We start from the raw sequence: 21,983 nt of genomic DNA, 5'->3' as shown, positions 1-21,983 counted from the left end.
GCCGCCGTCGCGTAGGAGGGAGACTGCAAAATGTTCCATCCTGCATTATCAGCAGCCATGTTGGAAAAGGTTCCGCCGCCGCCCTGTCCTGTTTTTGTATCGCTCATCTCACGCTGACGTCTGCCAGTCTGGGGAGGGGGCGGGGGGGGGCTTGGCGGGACGCTAAAAAAAACAAACATGGCGTCGCTCCGAGACGGTGCAAAGTGTGATTTTCCCACCACCGGGATAATAAACATGTTCATTTAATACCTCGACAAGCAGAATTGTAGTGTTTTATTTTGGTTTGTTATATTTGACATCTTTTTTTTTTGTCTGTCCTTTGAGGACATGTAAGCTAGCTAGCATGTATACAAAAAGAAGCTCTTGTTGCTTTTGGACAATGTCATGCGCATACTGTAATTGTCCGATTGTAAATAGGAAGAGGCACATTTTTTTTCTCTTCTTCTTCTTTTGGGACAGACAAAATTAGACGACAACGCACTCGGGATTCATAAAGGACAATAAAACAGTTCATTAATTTTTTTTCCAGCGACAACAAAACACGGGCAGTGAGGCAACCTGCACGCTTTGGCTTCGGCCAGGGGCGCAGGTCCGAGTCTCCGCTGTGCTCATTAGAGACGTCGTTCAGCCGTGACGCTTATTATTATTCTTATTATTGGCAGAGAAAGAGCTCCCAGTTTTGCATTTTTTTTTTGGGATGCATGCGTGCTCGCTGCCTCGCGATAACCGCGGGCAACGGCGACAAACGCCAGCGGGAAGCCGCCTCGACGACGCGATGTGTTGTTGTGATTGCAAAGGCGCCGCGGTCGTTTAAAAAAAAAAAAAAATCCATCAATCAAGAAAGAAAGAAATAGCCGCCGAGTGACGCATGGCTGCGGCTATTGTGTGGAAATGAGTTCGAGTTGAGACGCGGGTGGGACATTTTTTGTTGTTGTTGTTTTTCTTTCTCGATGCTAAACAAATGGTCGAGACTGAAAAAGATGCTTTCATATGTGCCCTTTTTATTTTCAATCTCCCCTTGCCTCTCCCCGATGACAGCTTCGGCAGTCAAATAAATGCTCCACAACCCAACTAGCTGTGATCCTGCTGCCAATGATCTATTTAAAAAAACTTAGGGTTGAACCTGTGCTAAATGAAACGGTATGGACGCGGGATTGTTCTGCAGCCAGCCACTTGTCGCCAGGTGACCTGCCCAAGTAAATCTCTTCAATAAAGTCAAGGGAGGCGCCAAGAGCATGCCAGGGTGTGCCTTTTACCCCCACCCCGCCCCTCCACACACACGGTATTTGTAGCAGGATTTTACAGTGCGGTAATAATGGCATTTGGGGGGGGGGGGGGGGTAGCAGCATGTGGTTTCTGGGTTCACGTTAAAACTACGCGCATGAGCTTGTGAATGTGAGTTGTGAATTTTACTACCCATCGGCTGAAGTGTGTTTCGATGCCCCCAGAATGAAATCACCGGCGATAATGCACTTCAAAATATCAATCTGTACTGGAGCGCCCACCTGTTGGTGCGTCATGCCGTGCAGTTGCGCGCGCCAGGTGGCGGCGGAGTCGGCGCGGTGGTAGGCAGGCGGCGGGGCGAAGTCTTGCAGAATGACGGGGTCTCGCTCCTGACACAAGGAGGTCAGGTGACTGATGTACAACTTCAGCTTACTACGGTTCTGGTCCAGATCCAGGAGAGGAGAGAGAATCTGAGGAAAGAAGAGTCGTTTTTAATGACATTAAAAAAAGAATGTGACCATTATTTGGAGATAATTTTTTTCAAAATTGTTCAGCTGTGCTGCGGATTTGGATCCCTTACGGTTAGCGAGCGGGAAAAAAACGTCTTACATCTCCTCTGTTGCCTGCTTTGTGTTGCTTCCAGTTTCCACATATTGGCGTAAAATGTTTACAAGGCAGTTTTACAGTTGTGTGAAGTCAGTAAAAGCAAGAATACAACTCCCATTCTTTAGCGAGCGTTTGTGTCCCATAAAAGGTTTCAGAGATCCCAGTTGTGGTGGCGACTCGGGAGGGTAAAACAACTAGACTGAAATAATTCATTAATATATGCAATTTGATTAAAATAAAAAAATTTCAGGGGAAAAAAAACCATTCACACGGACTAATGTTGCTGCAGGATCAGCACCAAATGATTAGCAAATTTCACGCAGACTGACGAATGTTGAGCCCGTTCATAACAGCGTATTCACTCGCTGACACCCACGTCACTCACCGGTCCACCAATGAAAGCCCCATACACTCAAAGTCACACGTTCTATGTGCAGAATGCGAAATAAGCCAAAAATAAATTTCCATTCAGTTACTAAATTAACCATTGAAACAACCGATTTAAGACATTCGATAGCTACAACGCTTGGAAACAAAATAAATGACAAATGAAATGACTATAAAATAGGATCTGTGTTTGCATTTTTGTCAAGAAAAGGGGAAAATTATTCTCCCCCCCCCCCCGGCTCCAAATGGAAGCTGACGGCAAATCAAAGTAGCTGTCACTTCCCATTCCGAGTCGGCGTCTTGTTTAGCGGCTGACGCCGAACGCACGTGCGCTGACGCACAAGCGTGATTTTTTTTTTTGGAAGGGGGGGGGGGGCGTGTTAGCCACCTTCACCCCCTTTCAAGCGCATGTACAATTTAGGTAGGTGCATAATGAAGCATGCAGAGACAGAAAATACAATTGTCAGAGTCATTAGGGGCGGAGGGGCTATGAATAGCACCCCTGCAGCCAATTAAAGTCCATTAGGAAATAAAGGCTGCGTGTTTCCCTCAAAGGGAGCGAGAACAAAGAACCCAGGCGTGACCGCCGCTATACGTTCGGCCTATCACCAAATCTCCCTGCTTATGCGCAACAGCTGTTCTCACACTTTGTGCTTTGTTGGGATAAAAATAAAAATAAGAATGACGGTTGACACTTTCCAGGTCTGCGGCGGATCAAATAATTCACAACAAATGGGAAATTGGGCATTATCGGGTCAACGTTTGAACGCAGGTGCTCATTTAGCGTCGGGGCAGTTGAAATGTATCGCTTTTATTCAAGGCGATCGCTCGTATATATACAGTACGAGTGTTTTGCTTGTATTACACCGCCCCGCTATTACAAACAGCGGCAGTTTAACGAGCCCGCCGCGCTATCAAACGAGCGCATTACTGCGCCATGAAAGCATCTCCGAGGAGAAATATTTCCACGGCGCCGCGCGCGAGCGTCACAAATGTGTGTTCGTGTGTGGCGCGCGTTGCTTTTTATTAGTCTCCCGTGCCGGGGGGCCTGCCGCACCCTGACCGCGAGGTGAAGCAACTCCAACGAGAGACATTCCGCTCATTGACCGCCTGGATACCAAGACCGTGGGTCACATAATTTATTTGCTTTTTATTGTTAATGTTGAATTTTTTTTTTGTTTCAATCCGCACATATGAAGCACACCGACATGTTTTGACCCCCCCCCCCCCAAAAAAAACACATTTCACAAATGAAGTCCTACAGTGTACTATTATGGGGGGGTGAAAACATTTCCAGGCTTGTCTTTCGTCAGCGACGCATCAAATGCTAGCAAAGACCATTAAAAATGCAAAAAGCCGTAAAAAAAAACGTCCTCGACAAATATGCTACCGGCATACAGGCGTGAACACAGGCACTCAGTGTTCAGATGTAATGTGCTGTGGCAAATTACCTGCCTCGCAACACCGAGTAGAGAGAGCGTGTGTGCGCGCAACGACTTTACACGCGACGTCGGCCGAAAGACGAGATGGGGCGTTGCTTTCCTCCTTCAGCATTGAGGTGCGAATTCATTAATGGGACCACGTCGACGGTGTCCCAAGTTGGTAGAAAGTAGGGATGAAACGATTCTCCGATACTGTGCGGCCGATACTAAATCATCAGCCCGGAAAAAAAAAAAAAAAAAAAAAAACGGAAATGCACTTTTTCTGCATTGAGCTAATTCGTAGTTAATGTGTTGCAGCGAACTCCATGTAACTCTGCGCAGGTTTCATTTTCTTCATTTCGACGTAATTCTTCACCCGCTTGGAATGAAAGCTAGCCTGTGGTTCAGCGCAGTTGCATTTCAGGGTTCGGCTATTTCACAGAAATGAAAGTGAAGGTGTTGGTTTTTTTTCTGCACGGTTATTATGATTATGATTCTGTTCATGTTCTCATGTTGGAGTGACAATGTTGCTTGAAAAAAAATTGTTAGGTTTGAGCGAAACCTATTCGGGATGGTCCGATTATCAACTGGGGCTGATTTTGATGCGTATCGGCAATGACCTTTAAATAATTAATTAGTTAATTAATAAGCAGGGAGTTATTTAGGTATGTTACGGAAATTTGGGAAAAGTCTATTTACTATAGAAAACTATAAAAAAAAATTCCTGTGGTTCTGGGAAAAAAAATAATATTCTGTATCTGTCGTAGATAGGGACCAATATGATTATTCCCTTTCTTCATTTTATCGACGCAATCAAATTACTGATTGATAGATGGACACAAACGAACCCGCCCGGGATGATTCACGACTACACGGATGACAAAAGTGAACTGAAAAGGAACGAGATGGCCGAGCCGGGCTGCGAATGGAGCGCATGTCACAAAAGCCGGGCAACACAAAAACAGCATTCAGTGGCATGCCAGGGGCGGGGGGGGGCGAGAGGTCAACGACGGACATGATGAGGAATGCCACAATGAGCACCGGACGCCGGCGTCGAGATTGCTCACCCTTCTGTACAAAACGGTGAGCGAAAGACAAAGAAGAGGACGCGGAGGACCCGCTAGGCCCAAATACCCTCCTCATCGTCCTGAAGCAGCGTGAGTCCAAGAGAGCAGCGGCGGTGCGGTTAGTATAGCACAGGAACTAAGTCGGCGTGAGGTGCGACGTCGCTCAACGAATGACGCACCTGATCCGGCGAGGGCTTGTGGTTGTTGGGCAGCTCGGCGTTGGGGGACGACACCTTCAGGTGCTCGTCCTCGTAGTTGTCCGCCATCAGCTTCATCCTGTTTTGAGTCTGCACAAAAAAAAGAAAAGAAAAAAAACATAAATAAAAAAATACAACCTTCCTAAAGTGATCCTGCAGCTTTTAAAGCCATAAGAACCATATGATGTACATTATAGGCGCACACATTGTCTTTTGCACTTCCGCTCTTCCTTCCTGAGTTCCTCTCAACACATCCACTCCCTGAGCGGCCCTCCGCTGCCCCGTATCCTTTTTCAACCCCCCCGCAAACAAAACCATCTCCTCGCCTCTGCCGCTCTGCTTCCCAAGTTACGGCTGTAAATCCAGCTTTACGGAGGACCTTGGAGGAGCGAGGGAGGGAGGGAGGCAACGTGAAATACATGTCGCGAGTCTGCGGAATCGGAAAGATGACAAAGTAAGGCCGACGATGGCCCTTCAAAAATCGGTCAAAATCGTCGGCCAAAAGGCTTTTTGCCCATTATTATTATTTTTTTGCATAGTATCAAATATATTTTGTGCATTATGTTTTTTTTTTAAATTAACCGTCCGCTTAATCGGTAATCAAGATCTTTCCTAAAATCTGCATCGACCTCAAAATATCCATATCAGTGGAGCCCGAGTTTTGACACCTGTAACTATAAAACACCAAAAAACAAGATGGAAAAAGGCCTTTTGATGACAAAATACAAATTTACTCCCAGAAATAAAACTATGGAACGTGCTGTGAGCAATGCTAACTCGCCGCTTTGGCTCGAGTTGAACATCAGTATTATTATTTTTTAAAAATTTTGTTGTTGTCATACATTCTGTGAACTGACAATCCCAACACCACACTTCCTCCAACCGACGCGACACATAAACACATCTAAATTTATCCCACTGCGAATGTGTTGGCATTCCTCTCCCTCATCATCAACGTGACAGGCGGAGATTCAGCGCCTAATCTTATCCTCTGCTCAAAAACTGTGCTGATCGCAAATCCAAAGCGACGCCACGCCACCATCTACATGAATCGATCATTGAAAAAGTAACACCTGAAAAATAGCGACATTCTTGATTGCTTCACGGTTCCAGTTGAAGAACCTGGCAACCGACTGTGGGTTTAAATAAGAAGGGGGATTTTTGTGACTTAAACTAAATGTTTTTAGACGGTCATCTAAACACACGATATCGTATTTCGACCTCTTTTTGGCTGGCTTGGGCTTCTCACTCTTGAGCTAGCATCTGTGACTAATACGCTGGCCGTCGCTTATCCTGCTTCCGTCCGCTCCGACACATGTCCTCATTTCCATATCGTCTCCTCTACGTCGCCGCAGACGCCACAATCACGGACACACATACACAAAAAAAAATGTATATAATCTACCTAATATAGATGTGACGCCACACAACAAAAGAGAAGAAGCAATGAAATGATTCCACCGCCCACTCCAAGTCTCTTCCATCCCCCCAATACCCGTCCGTGGTTTTCCTTTTCTCGCCGACGTCTTTTTAATTAGCGCCGATGCTGACCTCAGCTCTGCCGTTCATTCCAAATCTAATCATCACGCCATTGATTTCATTCCTACAATCTCCTGTTTCTTTTCTCCCGCTATTCGCCGCCGTCCTGGACAACGGAGGGGAACAAATGAAGCGAGGGAAAGAAAAAAATGCAGAGTCATGAAACGGGGGGGGGGGGGGGGGTGATAAGGCTCCGGGGAATCACAGATGAGATTATTGTATCCTCGCTTGCTTGATAATCTACACAATTATCGCTGCGCCAAGATGCTGAGTCATGGTTAGATGAAATGAATATTTCATACACCGCCCCGCTATAGAGACCAAAAAAAAAAAAAAGATGACTCTCCATTTCTGCTTAGCATGATGAGAAAATGCGTCACTTTGATTGGCAAAGTCTCCTTATAATAATAAAATTGATTGCAGCTCTTTTTTTTTTTCCCCTGCGGTGGTTAGCAAGAGGGGTCACAAAGGATACAAAGAGAGTCAACCGGAGACAGAGAAATAAACACATGATTTTTACGGTGACCTTAAAAGGCAGCAAATCATCTTTTGGACGTTTCCCATTTTCCAAAAAATAAAAAAAATAAAAAAAGAAGGGATCATGTCACAATATCGGAGCCCGGCCTTGACCACAAAGGTGCAGAACAACAACGAAGGCCATGCGCAATCTGCAAAGCTCAACCAAATGTGTTTTGCGTGCCATAAAATGCAGCCAAGTGTGATTACGATAACCGCAATGTCTTCCTTTGGACAGATTTAAATTCTTTATCTCTCGCAACAAGACCAGAAAATAGACTCAGCCCACCATATTGCTTTGGAAAACGATCTAATCGTTACTTGATGCAATATGAACTCAATTTTTTTTTTTCACTCACTCATCCTGGTTTACAACTGTCCAGGCGCTTTATCCGCGTGTGACAGTTACACACACATGGAGAGGGGAGGAGGAACTGAGGGAATAGGTGGGAGCTAAAAATACGCCGTCGGCCCAACCGGCGCTCACGCAAACATACACAGACGGGAATACTGAGGAAGTCTCAGCTGTGATCCATCATTGAGGGACTGAAAATTATGATACCACAGAGGGAAAAGACAGGCAGCGAGACGGACCAGAAGGGGGAGAACAGAGAGAGGGGTGAGGGTGGAGGGGGAGGGGTGGAGATGCTCACACCCTTCAGTGCGCACACACACTTGCCGAAAGAATGTTGGATGAAAAACGGAATGCCGCATATGAAGAGCGTGTATTATAAATGGATTTTTGTGGTTAAGCGCGCGCGTGGTTCTACGTGTGGCTGCTTAATTCACGAGACCCGGAAGGAGGCCAATTCTGCGCGTTTTGTGTGTGCGAGGAAGCCACAAAGGCATTTTGGATTGCCCAGCGTGTGTTTAACTTTGTCAACATCCGCCAGCGGAGTGACGGGCTGACTCCGTGCAAGTGCGAGGATAAATCAACATGGAAATGGGATGAAAATGTCGCGGGATTTGTTAGTGCGGCGCGGGCAAGGAGGGGTAGCTCGGTCCTAAATTTACCCTCGGCGGTCGGAAGCGCGCGGATACGCGGGGGCATTTTGTCTACTTTGCTGCGCGTGTCGCTGACACCTCACCGGGGAGCCTTTTTCATATCAAGCCCGACATCCCCCCCCCCCCCCCACCCCCATTCTTAACTCATTCACTCCCACAGACGTTTTTAAACGTCTTTTCAGACTTGGTCTAGAATTGGCTGGTACTGAATGAGTTAATTTGTGTATGTTCCGAACTGCCTGCATTGAAAGACCGCGATGGAATCCCACCTGCTGTTTGAGCTCGTGAACCAGCCCGTCTTTCTCCCTTTTCAGGGCCGCCACCTCTTCCTGGGTTTTCTTCTTCTTGGATGAGGAGAGTTCCAGCAGGGCGATGTTGGCGTCCTTCTCGCTGATGGCGGCCAGCAGGGCCTCTTGTCTGCGCACACAAACACTCGGGTTAAGAACACCTCACGGGGTCACGGAAGATGGTGATTAATGGTGACGTGAGGAGTCCATATTGTCAAGGGAATTTCTTGCAAGGGGGAGTGGGGGGGTCGGCCAAACTGGACTTGACCACTGTTTGTTACTAAAATTCAAATGTGCAACGTCAGGGATGTTTTCCGTGCCCAAACCTAACCAAGCTATAACTTTTGCATGACGGCGCTTTAAAAAAAAAAAAAAATCATATGTGTTCTTTAAAATAAGACACAAGGCAACATAAATATAAAACTGCTCACTCAGAGACATTTGTCACAGCGTCGACTGTTTACGGCCTTTTAATTGGCTCCAAGCATCCAAAACATGCGCTGTCAACAAGTGAAGCAAACAAATCTTCGGTTTGATGATTACAGGGGCCCCCGCTTCAACGGTTTCCCCTTTTCTTTGCGTGGCCGCAACATATAAATCAGACAGATTTGCATGTATGAAGACAAAAGCCTCAAAACGCGGACGTGCAATTATCGGAATCCTCCCACAATTCGCCCTGTGCTGCAAAGTCATGCGTCTTATTTCTCCGGGGGGGTTTTTTTGGCAATTTTTTTTTTTTTTTTTGGTGTGTTCAATTTGGAACACGCGCCAGGGCGTGCGTGGCTGCGGCGGCGATGGAATGCGGCGATGAAGAGCGTCTAAATGAAGACAGATTACACGTTTCGCCTGGGCGAGGGCCCACGGATTCTTCGGTCAACCTCGCTGACCACACTGTCAGTGTCCCATCATGCATCTGTGCCGCGGCGCTCATTAGCCAGACGGGAGCTGGACACGCTCCCGCCACGATTGATGGATCAATCCTCCTGATGATTAGTTGGTTTTCCGTTTACGAAACCATCAACTGTGAATGTATAGGAATGGTTCTTAAATTTCTCTGGACGGTAGAAACTTGAAGCCCGACTGTGAAAATCCCCCCCGGCCCCAAAAACACCTTGGGCAATTTATAATATATTAACGTTAGCACGTATAAGCAACTCAAACTGCAAATAAACCATATTTGTGTGTATTTATATGCTGCCTGTCTAAACTCCGTCATCATTCCGTCAGAGGTTCAGCAGTCCTCTTTGGAGAGAGGAGAACCTTCCGGAAGGGCGCCCACCTCGACATCACTCCACCAATCACGTCTGTATGGTCGAGCGGCCAGACGGAAGCCACTCCCCCTCGTGAACGACGCATGACAGCCCGCCTGGAGTTTGCCAAAAAGGCACCCGAAGGACTCTCAGACCAGGAGAAAGACGATTCTGTGGTCTGATGAGACAAAACGTGGAACTCTTCGGGGTGAATCTCAGGCGTTGCGTTGAGAGGAAATTCGGCAAAAAAAAATAAATCATTCTATTTCGGGATGAGGCTGGAACGTAAAATGTGGAAAAAGGGAAATGCTGGAAAACTGTCTCAACGCAAAAAAGGACTCGTGGGACATGAATTTCACCAGAACAGGACGTCTCGTTTTAAACACAATTTGAGAGTTACCTGTTTGCTTGCAACGCTTTTAAACCAGGGTGATAAAATGATTCTTATAGATTTATTCCAGATGTCCTCATGGTGGGCCTCCCGCGGTATCCGTGTACAACCCCCCCATCTCTTTCACCTTCACCGATCCTCCATCACTCCTATCGCTCGCCCTCTCCGCGAGCAAAAGAGACAAGAGGCAGTCTTTCCGCCGTTTGGCGGTCGCGCGCCATGATGTCACCGCGGCGGCGGCAAGGCAGATAGTAAGCAGACGCGCACAAGCGCAGCAGGCACATGACCTCCGCCCCCCCTCCCACCCCGCACGCACCCATCTCCTTCCTAAAACCACTTAGAGCCTCTCGTTGTATCGGTGACGGCGAACGGCGACCGCTAGATACCAAAGGCGAGGGCGGCTTCCAACGCGAGCTGCCTTATCTCCTCCGACGCTGCCACACGACGGTGTGTGTGTGTGTAATCAAGAGAGGGTTCGATGGCTGCAGTTATGATAGCGCACCTCCCTGTGGGTTACTTTACATTTGGGCGAGAATGAGTTCGAGTCCACGCGGCGTGACATTGGCCAGTCTCCGGGTAGGACAAACACAAGGCTCTGTTAAAAAAGAATCCCCTCTCGCTCTTTGCGACTATATAACGCCGTGCAATAAAGCAGCACTCCGGTGTTTTCGATGACGTTTGCTGTGGGCGCACCACTCTAAAAAGCCCCCGAAGGAATTTGTGGTTACGGGCTCGTTTTCGTAAAGGGAGGTCAACATCCATGTCGTCATGTGGAGATACAGTAGAAGCAGCAAAAGAGAATATGTTTCACGTGTGTCGTGGAATTGGATGACCCAATTTGATTTTTTTAATCAATGTAAAGTGAAAATAAACAAACCTGCCAAATTTGAATGGTTAAAAAAATTGATATATCGCCAAGAATATAAAACTACGAATGTAAAATCCTGAAAAAATGTTTGCTGAATGTGCTGAAACCCTGCCCTGCTCCGCTGTCAACTGTCCATCAAAAATTCCAATTACAATGATCTGCTTTGGCGGGCATCTTTCTTCTGCTGGGACAACGAGGCGCTCTAAAGAGTCCACACCTGTGCGAAGCCCATGTCCACCAATTGGGTGTCACGCTGGGCTTTTTCTTGATTTTCTTTTCCTTCCTCTCATCTTTCCGCCTTTCTCTCCATGACATGCAGGTACTTACTGCCAACAACAAGGCGCTCTAGCGTCCCAGCTGAAGAGAAGATACGTAATTGGGTTCAAGGCTTGGCTCGGTAGCTTAAATGTATATCACGTAATTGTTGATGCGAATGAAGGCGCTCAAGTTCTTAAATAGTGAGGGAGGGACTCGTTTTAGCCACAAATATTTCATAGCTCTCAGTCTGTGCAAATTTTGAACGATTATTTGTTCGACAGCATTTTATACAAATATCTCATTTTCATCTCTCATACCCGCCAAATTCTTCATTGAATATTTTTAGATCGACCCGACTCCCTGGAAGCATCGTTGTCTGGCTCGCCGTTCTGTTTTTCTTGAAAATGAGCTTTATTGCGACTTCGACTTCACTGTAACTGATCAGCCCGGTCGGACACGAAACAACAACACCGAATATTCAGCAGACTTTCACTTTCGGGGTCTGAAAAAGTCCCCCACCTCAAGGAAATAACCTTGACGGCGGGCGCGGGGATGCGTCGGTGAGAAACCCCGGCGCCGGATAACAGAGCGCAGCTGTGCGCGCCGAGGGGGATGCGACCACCTGAACGCGAGGCTGAGGTCAGAGCGGCGGCGGCGGTTTGGAAAAATGAAAGCGGCGGGCGGGAGGAGCGTCGCTTACTTTGACGTGGCGCCTGATGAGTTTGCAAGAGCACGGGCGAGGGCACAGGTGACGCGCATGGCCGATGGGGGTGTGTGCTTTTCATACTGCAGCTAATAAAACACAGAAGTAAAAGCAAGCGCACGGCACTCTCAGCGGGAGAGGAGAAATATGGAAGATGGAAACGAGGGTAATGAGATGCAGGACCCACAGCTGGCCGCCAAGCACAAATCCATACACGCACCTGAGCCACGATCTACTTGATGCGCAAGGATTCAAATTAATCCCTTTCACTAATTCCTCCCAGGCATCCTTAATGTCCCCGAATGTAAATACGGTGGATGCAAAACGTCGACATAGCCGCGTTTTAAGTGCCAGGATATTCCCATTAAAAAAAAAAAAAAAGTTTTCCCACGACTAATGTGACCTCTGATCTGCAGAACTCATTTTTTCAAGAGGGGAAGTTGAAAAAGAAAACATTTTTTAAGAGAGAATAAGTGGTTGCAAAAGTGTGCACACCTGCCTTTAACTTTGGCTGTTCTAGAAGGCTTTTCCTGACAGGTTTCCATAGAATCGGATGGGTCTCGGTGGTATCAGTCAGAAGGAGGGTATGAAAGAATTTCCAGAGGCATTCACGACCCAGTGGAACCTCCCAAGAACTGGACACAACTTTTCAATAAAGGCTTCGAATGCAGCATTTTAGGAGCTGGAGGAATTTCTGGCAAGTGCTGGCTGTCTAGTCCATGTGACAACAATCTGCTGTCGACTTTGTCTGAAAAACTTTATTCTATTGGTTATAGGCCTGCGTGGGTTTTCTCCGGGTACTCCGGTTTCCTCCCACATTCCAAAAACATGCATGGCAGGCTGATTGGACGCTCTAAATTGTCCCTAGGTGTGAGTGTGGGCGTGGATGGTTGTTCGTCTCTGTGTGCCCTGCGATTGGCTGGCAACTGATTCAGGGTGTCCCCCGCCTACTGCCCGGAGACGGCTGGGATAGGCTCCAGCACCCCCCGCGACCCTAGTGAGGATCAAGCGGTTCGGAAAATGGATGGATGGATGGATATATATATATATATTTTTTTTAGGGGGAGGATTAATATCAGAAAAAAAGATTAGAGGGCATGTAGACTTTTTAAGTCGACTGCATAGCTCGCCAATGGAGTCGGTAACTGGCTACACTCCGAAAGAACAAACCCACACGACACGTCGCAGCGAGTCTTGTGAAACATTTGTCCGTTTGGCCATATGTGCGGCATCAAAGCGAAGGCACTCAATAAAGCGAGGGGGGAGGGGAAAAAAAACATTGCTTCTTTCGCTCGCTCCTTTTGAACCGCTTAATGCCATTATCGGGCAAACTGATCAACTCCTACCACAGCTGCGCGTGTAAAAAATAAAAAATAAATCCTTTAAATTCCCACTGGAGGTCTATTTTAAAAGACGGCTGAGGGGATCGTTTTACATATAAAAAAAACGTGGGACGTCTGGAATTATCGTTATGAATTCCCCCGCAGGCTAATATTTACCCTGTTTAATTGTGCTTATTAAATGCACCCCACGTCGTCTCAATGTGTGTGCGCTTTTCTTCAGATTACATCTTTACATGAATCTGGAACATCTTTTAAAGGTTGTGTTGCATGCCGGACACTTGATAGATGACTGGGACCAGTCGAGCCAACTGGAAAAGGTGAGCGAGTGGAATTAAAAAGGGTGTCGAGTGTAAAAGACGGAAAAGCTCCCTCAAAGAGCTGTTGCACATCACGGAGGCTTCAAGAAAAGACTCGCATACGTGCAGACGCGCAACGCTTGACAGGGAAGGGAATAAACTGCCTGGAGGATTTGGAGGGAAAACAAATCAAAGAGACATGAGGGAGGGAGTGGGAGGGGGTGGGGGGGCGGCGAGCTGGGGAAGCGGCGCAGCAGGGAAGCGGGGTCGAGAGACAATGCCGGCGCGGTGGAAAAAGAGAGAGAGCAAGCGAGAGACAAGCGAGGAGGGCAGGTGGGACTGCTGCATGACAGAATGAGGATCTGATCTTGACACATTTCCCCCCATTTTCATCTAATACCCCCCCGACACACACACTCATCTGCCTCTCCCTTTGTTCACAATTCTGTCTCCGTCTCGCCCATGTGCGCATTTTTTTTTTTTTAATAAGACACACACTGTGACTAATCGGAAAGGTGTAAAATGCATGACCGAGGGTCTGCAGGAGTTTGCGCTTTTGATGGGACCACACATGCGCAAACGAGCGCATGAACGGCTTGAGGAACAAAGCGGGAGGGCCTCAAAATTGGGTGGGCTTGGGGGTGGGAATGAGGAGAAAAAAAATATTCATTGACAGCGGATGTCATAATCCATCATTAAGTTCTGTGGGATGGGTTGAATTATAAAAAATCTTTTTTTTTTTAAAACCTCCAAAACGTCCGATTGTGTTGCAAATAAATAGCACTAAAGTCTTGCAAAACAGTCACATTTTCTGCCTCTTTCACATTTTTTATTATTGTTGTCAAAACAAAGGTTATCGGAATTTTGCTAAATATCAGAAGTGACATCGGTCGGTCCCTAATTACTAGCTCTGTGTGAATGATTGTTTTGCTATATATCACTCACCAGGTCAGGCCCCCGCCTTTTAAAGCCACACACATTCAAAGTCAAAGACCCGAAGTGGATAGCAATGCCTGAATCTCACATGCACATTTTTTTTTTGGTTTGTTTTAGTCATGCAAATTTTGATCTGATTACTCGATTCCTCATTTTTTTACGATTATCAGTAAGTCTTATAAATAATGCATGGCAAAATTCAGGTCCAGTGTCAGCAAAAAGTTCATTTTACGATCCTTTAGCCTTGGTGGCGGTCGCCCCCTACCACGATTTTCGCCGCCTCGTCCAAGCGGAGGACACACAAATCATCAAAAAGCACAGAATAAGCAAGAAAGGCGAGCGAAGCGTGCGCGAGACGCGGGAAGGCTTTGAGCTTGTAAGCCCGAGTGTCAAACTGCGAGGCCCCCTTTAGTCGCACTAAGCTCCCGACAAGCCCCCGTGTGCGCGCGCGCAACAGACAACAAACGCGCGGCGCGCAGCCTCGATTTGGCACTCGGCTATAATCTCATTGCTGTCTGAGGGGATCAAAGCGCTCGTCTTGCTAGCATAATACGTACATACATGCATGTGGGTGCGGGTGTCCTCCGAGCAGTCACGCTGCCTTGTCTGTTTATGCGCACCACTCTGGCCGCCAGTCTTCTGTACACGGGCGACACGCTTTGCCACATTGTTAGCATAACTTGCGTATGGCGCGAGTGACTGCGCACGCAAAACAGCGCGATATGCAAAAAAGAAATAGCGCCGAGGGAGTAGATGGGGAAAGAGCAAAAAGAACACGCGCTACTGTTTTCTCCACGGCACCCGGTGACAATGGCGACGGCGGCCTCGCTAAACACGGCGCTAACGGCATCTATAGGCAGTGATCTAGAAGCTATAGCGGCGGAGCAAAAGACGCACAGGAAGGCGATAGTAAGACATTACGCGGGGGCGGAGTAACGGATAGCCTCGGAGAGTGATGGGGAAGGGACGGGGGACAGTGAGCGGCGAGGGGAAACCGAGAAGGAGCGTCGGAGGAGAGATAAATTACATTTACAGCATTAGCCTTGAGGCATCAACATTCGCTAGTCGAGTGGGAAAACAGGGGGGAACTTCAGCACGAGGACAGGTTGGAGTTTTATTGCACTTGTCGCGGTATCTACCGTTGCGCCGAGAAGCTTACGTAGCCTGGTGGAATTTGTGAAACCGGAGTAGCATCGTTCAGCATCGGAGTGGATCAGTAGCGCCGACATGAGCTCGAATTCGATACCGATCGATTGCTGAACGTCACTAATAATCATGCGAGTCATTTTTAACTTGCTAGCAAATCAAAATAAACAACCAAAACATTTTTGGGGTTGTTGTTTTTCGGAAAACGTTCATATGACGCACGACAACGATGAGGCTACGCCGACCTATTAGCGCTGTTTTGCCCTGGCAAAAATCATTACCGAGGTGGCGGGATTTTTGTTCAGCCAATATTTCTGTAGTCTAATTTGGAAAACGTGTGCTGTTAAAAATAGCACCGAGCCTATGTCTGAAAACAAGCATATTATCACGTTTTATTTGCCTGCAAAAGCAATACGGGAACATTTTGCTCAACCACTAACAATAACCTTGGAAGCCACGCTGCCCACCAAAAAAAATTCATCAAGTGCGCCGTTGTTTTCATTTCTTGAGCGCTCTCCACGGTGCTAAATTGTCTTTTTTAACGTTATAATCTCCATAACGACCTTGCAAATAAACCGAAATAGACGTCTCAGAACATTTGCCCCGCCAAAGAATTTCTGATATTAGCGCTCGTAAAAATGTTTGGCGCGCCTCTCTATTAACGGCCAAAACAATGACCAATAAATTAAAATCCCCTACGCGGGGTGAACAACCTCATTGCGCGGGTGAAGCATCATGAAGTGCTTATACGTCGACTATATACGATCCCGTCTAAAAAGGTGATGGATGAACAGAAGGAGCTGGGGAGACGGCGATGGGGGTAATATAATTTGGAGCGCGCGCTTTTTTTGGCCGGGCTTGGTTATCTTTGGACAGCTGTCTTTCTCCTCTTTGCTTTCACTCATTTTGCGGCTGCCAAGAAACACTTTAATGCTCATTTTCTTTCATTTTACTGTAGCTTGCCCCCCCCCCCACCCGCCTCCGCCCCCCTGGTAGGAAAGCTACAACCCGGATCCCATCGCTTGCTGATGACTTCTTGGACGAATACCGTTTGGAAGAAAAGGGAGACGGAATGTCACAGATGCACTGCCTGAGCGTGTGCGCGCGGCTAATAAATTCGAAGCCCGTCCGAGAACCTGCTGAAAGCTCTGCTCTCATACATCATGTCTTACAGAAATATTCAACTTCACACTGGTTGTTAAATCGGACAACAAATCAGTCATCAAACCTCAAAGACGAACGTACTCGACGAACACAGAAAAAAACGCCGGCACCGTGTCGTACGCATCGCAGGAGGCCACTGGCGTCATGCGCATCAACGGAAAATAGCGAAAGAAGAAGCGATCTACTGCAAGAAAAAAACCCATTTTGTATCACATTGAAGTCACTGTAATAACACGATACTCACATACATATATTCTTTATCCTCTAAGAAGACTAATATTACAGCAGCTCATTGAGCTGTGCTCGTCTCCATGTACAGTATATTAGTACAGTATGGCTGTATGATACTGCCCCCAGGTGGCCATAGAGCTACACAATGTCCATTGAACTGGCCTGAAGCAAAAATAAATCAATAAAAAAAATAAAAATAATATCAGTTTTCGGGTTGCGCCGGTTAAACAAAGACTGACCAATAAATTTTGACAGCAATTTCAAATTAGAGATGCAAGAAAAGTTTTTTTTAGATGATTTGAATATGTACTTGACCTTTACTTGAACAAACATGTTCTCCTATTCTCTCTTAATATTTAATGTGTTTTATGAAGCACTTTACCAGCCTCCAAACGCGCATTAGCACCACCGTTAATGGAGAGGTTTGTTTTTAACGTCTGGCAGGAAAACAAAGAGGTGCAACGCGCGCATGTTTATGCGACTTCGTATCCCCCCCTATCCCCCACACCGCCCTTAAAAGTCCCTGTTGTTGTCGCTAAATGAGGTGCCACGCATGCACACTTTGCATCAACAAACTGTTATTGGGACTCCAACTCACGCTGTATATTTTTTCCCGGGATGCCGCAATAAATAGCAATCCCGCGGCGTATTTAAAAACAAGCGGCACATGGGGTCTTGGATACTCTATCTGGCTTCTGCTTCAAGCTCAAGTATTGTTCCAGACCATGTAAATCCTCAGCGGTGTAAGTACATCAGACCGCTGGACTCCTCTTGGCTTCTTCAAGACCGTCCATTAATGTCGCATGAAAAAAAACGCAGCCCGGGTGGACGTCTGTGTATGCAATCAATCATATGAAGAGCTCCAAAGTGCTACACAGTTACTGCATTAATAGTCTACTTAACTCTGCGGCTTTCAGGGGCAGAGAGGAGATAAGGGAAGGGGTGGGTCAAGATGGGGGTGAGGGCTGGTGAAGGATCCACACGAAATTCCAATTCTTACTTCATCTCCAGGACCTCCTCCAGGTGCTTCCGCCTCTCCGCCCGCAGGGCAGTCAGGTGACCTTCCTTCTCGGCCAGTGACAGCTGAGTGGATGACAGCTTGGCTTTCATCACCTCCAGCTCCTGTTTCACCTTTTCCATGGCAACCAGCAGGTCCTCCACCTGACACACACACACACACACACACACACAGTACAGTATATGCGTAACTTCATCTGTGAGTTTTTCCACAGAAATGGTCTGCACGTTATTTTTGGATGTCGGGCAGTTTATGACATAGCTCTGCTGATGTGTGCGTGTGCATAGAACGACTGCAAACGCTTTAAGTCATGTTTTTACAGGCACAAAACTTCACCTGTCAGGCGGAATAGGCAGACGCGAAGGGGGCCGTGGACTCGGGGGGGGGGGGGGGGGGCGCAAAAAATCAGGTGAAATGAAGAAATGGTTCCATTTTCGATGTTAAATTGTGTGGCGTTATGAAATTCTTTTGGATGAGCATGTGATTCGTCGGTGGAGGAGGTGTGTGGGTGGCGGGGGGGGGGGGGGGGGTAACTTTGGCTATGGCCCTGTAAAGGACATTGAAAGCGGCAAAATGAATATTATGTGTCTTATTTCCCGCTTCACATCGGAAACGAAAAAAAAACGGAAACAGTGATGCCCGTGATGCCGCTTCGTTACCTTTGACCACCTAAAGCCAGTCGTGCCGAGCTCAATATGAGAGAGCTGCACGCGTCGGGAGGAAAAGAGAAGACACGGAGGCAAGCGGATGGAATAAGTGGAGGAAAAGAAAAGGGAACCACGACGGCCAAGAAAGGAGGGAAGGAAAAGCGGTAAGGAGGAGAGAGAAGATAGAAATGTATCAGTGAAGTCATTCAACACAGCAAAAAGTCGTGAAAATGCACGATGAGCTTGGATGACCTCTGCCAAGGCCAGATGATGATCTTCATCATAAAATTTACCATTATTGAGAAAAAAAAATCTTTCACCATGCCGAACAAGTAACCGCATCCTGCATATGTAACGGTCCTTGACGCGAGTAATCAAAAACATGCGCGATACGGGCAAACGAAAGAAACAGCAGATGTGAATCGCGCTAATGAGCAGTCGGAAACACAAGTTCCATTTTTGAATTCCGAGCACTGAAGCTTGAGGGATGGAGGGATGAACCCTGCTTGGAAAAATGAAGAATTGCAGAGGAGCAGAAATCTGACAGAGGCGGGGCGGGTGTGCCACGTGGTTGCCACAAAGCAGCGCATACACACCTTTTCTCCGCTGACCATTAATGATGAACGTCTCACTCAAAATGACGCTAATATTTTGCTGCGGTCAAGTGGGATAGTTCCCTGACACACACATTCACACACATGCCACGTATCAATATATGGCAGTAAGCCTAACTCGGGAATGGATTTGAAATTCTTTTTTTAAACAACCCCCCAAAATTTGTCCAAAAATGCTGCTAAAAATTCTGTACAAGTTTTTGTATAATATACGTACAATTTACAGAGGAAAATATGAAAAAAAAATAGTGGAGGAAAAAAATAATCTGTGCTTAGTTGTCAACCACCCGCTGGATCTTATGCTGTCCAAGTAGGCCTAAGAATTTTTTTACGGATTCAGCATATGGGACAATCATCGTACCTCAATAATATTGCAATTTTGAGTGAGTTGACTTTTAGTACAAAATGTACAAAATGAGTTCTTGCACTGAATGTTGGCTTCTTCAAAAGTTTAGTGCCGTCCTTTACCGTTAATTTGAGTTCTTTTTTCAGCCCTAGTGTGTGTTTGGCTGCTGCAGCTACATTAGCACAAACAAACACGCTCGATTGCACGTTGTGTAACAAGCAAAAGCAAGGCCCCTTTCACCGCCTCATTATTGTCTCTGCCGCCGTCGTGATTTTATGAATCATTACGGCGAGGCCTAATTTGCGGTGACACACTCGTAAAAAAAAAAGAAAGAAAAAAAATGAAAAAGAGGGTCACATAAAAATATTTATTTTCTCGCGTCTCTGCAGAGAATCCAAAGCGAAGTCCATCTGGCCGCGACTGAATGCGATGCTGTTTAAAGAGCGGTTTGCACTTTTTCTGTCATGTTTATGTGTGTTGGAAGGAATGTATGTCGTGTCGATTGAACACTGTTCTGTCCATTGCAGGGCTGTACAGAATGGCCGAATTGCTGTTGATGTTGGGCCACGTCTGAGTTTGGCTGCCGCCGGCCCAGCAATTTGACATTTTCTGCTCCGTGCCACTTCGCCGGGGCGTTCAAAGTCCAGGATGCTCACCGGCACCGCGTCCTGCCTCAATGGCGTCTGCTCCGCTAATTAAAGAGGCCGCTTTGAGCTTTTTTTTTTTTTTTTTTAAAAAGTGTCATGGCAATACATCTAAAATGGAAACAAAGTCAGGACTTCAGGAAGATGAACACATGTTTTTTTCCAAGCACATCTTTGCAGCGTATGTTTCTTTCCGTTCAACTGGAGAGAGGCTACGGCAAACAAAAGGTCACCTTGGGACAGTACTTATGAACAGTAAAGATATCAACACTAAGATTGTCCTGACACGACCACGTGAGCACAAACTTCTGCAGTGGCGGCGCCTCTGTCTCCCCCACTTCCCCTCGCAAAATAAAATGAGGCACAGCGTGCGATATGGAAACATTTTGCTACCACGACGCAACGGTCAGGGCAAACCGAAACTCGGTAAGTCTGCGAAGCACCACCAAGGCTATTTCTGTGAACCAAAACTAAGGAGATAAAACTAAAATTGAAAAAAAAAAAAATTCTTTGACCCCCCCCCCTAAAAAAATTCAATAAAAATAAAAAAAACAAATGCTGAAAAATAAATAAAAAAATGAAAATCTGGAACTATATTTTAGGTTTGCAAATGAACTAAAATAAAGTGGGATTCGAAAGAAAATGTCGTTTTATTTTCGTCTTTGGCGACTAAGTTAGCCGCAAGAAAAAAACAGAAGCAGCATCACGCGCTAGGCTAATTGTACTTTCACGTCCGTGGACTGCTTTTTAGTACTTGTATTTGATTTGTGAATGGTTGCTTTTAATATACTATTTTGGTTGAGTTTTTATTACACAATATTTCCTGTGATGTTTTTTTGTTTTTTCCAAATCTTGCACACAAGCAAGACACACTTCAAAAAATAATAATAATAAATGTGACTGGGACATGCTCAATCAATCATTCAAAGTTGTCGTTCATGACCAGCTCCAAAAATATGCCGATCCGCTGTTTCAAGTCATGTGAACAGACAGTATTTGTCGGTTTTTGTCCATCAAAATCAAGCTTCGCGTTTCCCAATGTTTGGAGTCCGGAGCTCTTGCGCAACAGGCCGCAATGTCCACCCCACGAGGCTTATGTGTTCAAAAAACAACAAGCGGCGGCGCTATCATTACCGACTTGGATGGTGAGTTTGCACGCGGACCCGCCGCTGAAGATAATTGTCCAAATAATCCGTATTTACCGTGACGGAGCGTGTCAGCGAAATGCAGCAAAAAGCAAAACGACCCTTTGTGTTTGCCTCGAACGTCTGTCTACGGGACGGCCAACATTTAGAGGCAGGAACAACAATGGAGCGCCGACGTTTTTTGCCAACAGCTACACGGCGCCGTGTTTTCTCAGGGCAGTATTCATCCTCACGGCCCACGCTGTTTTCTTGTCTTTTTTCCAACACTTGTCAAAAGCCTTGCAGCCCTCTGGAGGAACATTTTACATCTCTGAGGCCTTGTTAAGTCACTCCTGGACCGATGAGCAAACTGCGGTCTCATCTCCGAAACGCTTCTTTTCCGCCTCCTCGCCAGAGATAAACACGGATAACACACAAGGCGCTCCCGCTTGGCACGAAGCTGTTTGTGTGCCGGCGGGGCGGACAAAATGCAAGTTGTTCTTGAAATAGGGATGTTTACCGAAACGAGGAGCGACTGGGCAAACACGCGGCCGCACCTGAATGAGCTCAGTTGGCACACGGGGGCATGCGCGCTGCCATGAGCCACATTTGGCACGGCGATGTTTCATATGTCGGCCAAGAAACACTTTTTGTCTGTGCCGGACACGTCGGGGGGAAAAAATACAAAAGCTAATCCTCAGGGGTTGAGCGGCGGAAGGGAAGGCGAAGGTTTGGGGTCACATTTTTATTTATTT

The 21,983-nt window shown here is 46.7% G+C and overlaps 1 protein-coding gene across 12 annotated transcripts in view; it reads right to left on the bottom strand.

The window, feature by feature from the left end:
* LOC147186150 (ELKS/Rab6-interacting/CAST family member 1-like) overlaps positions 1–21,983 on the bottom strand; it is a 54,403-nt gene that overhangs the window by 3,398 nt on the left and 29,022 nt on the right. For 5 of the 12 annotated variants that reach the window (XM_086103016.1, XM_086103008.1, XM_086103009.1 and 2 more), the window contains 5 exons: positions 18,513–18,557; positions 17,836–17,996; positions 8,232–8,379; positions 4,885–4,992; positions 1,506–1,694 (listed from right to left, as the gene is read on the bottom strand). In XM_086103016.1, coding sequence (XP_085959142.1) covers positions 1,506–1,694; positions 4,885–4,992; positions 8,232–8,379; positions 17,836–17,996; positions 18,513–18,557 — 651 coding nt within the window. Of the gene's footprint in view, positions 1–1,505; positions 1,695–4,705; positions 4,786–4,884; positions 4,993–8,231; positions 8,380–17,835; positions 17,997–18,512; positions 18,558–21,983 lie in introns of those variants that run through there. The other 7 variants (XR_015099195.1, XR_015099196.1, XR_015099197.1 and 4 more) reach the window with 3 other exon arrangements.

The sequence above is a fragment of the Hippocampus guttulatus genome, chromosome 22, assembly GCF_054856545.1.
Source record: "Hippocampus guttulatus isolate MCC_2025c chromosome 22, RoL_Hgut_1.0, whole genome shotgun sequence".
NCBI classification, from domain to species: Eukaryota; Metazoa; Chordata; class Actinopteri; order Syngnathiformes; family Syngnathidae; genus Hippocampus; species Hippocampus guttulatus.
Note: the sequence above shows the minus strand (reverse complement) of the source record. Positions and strands in the feature narration are given on the sequence as shown.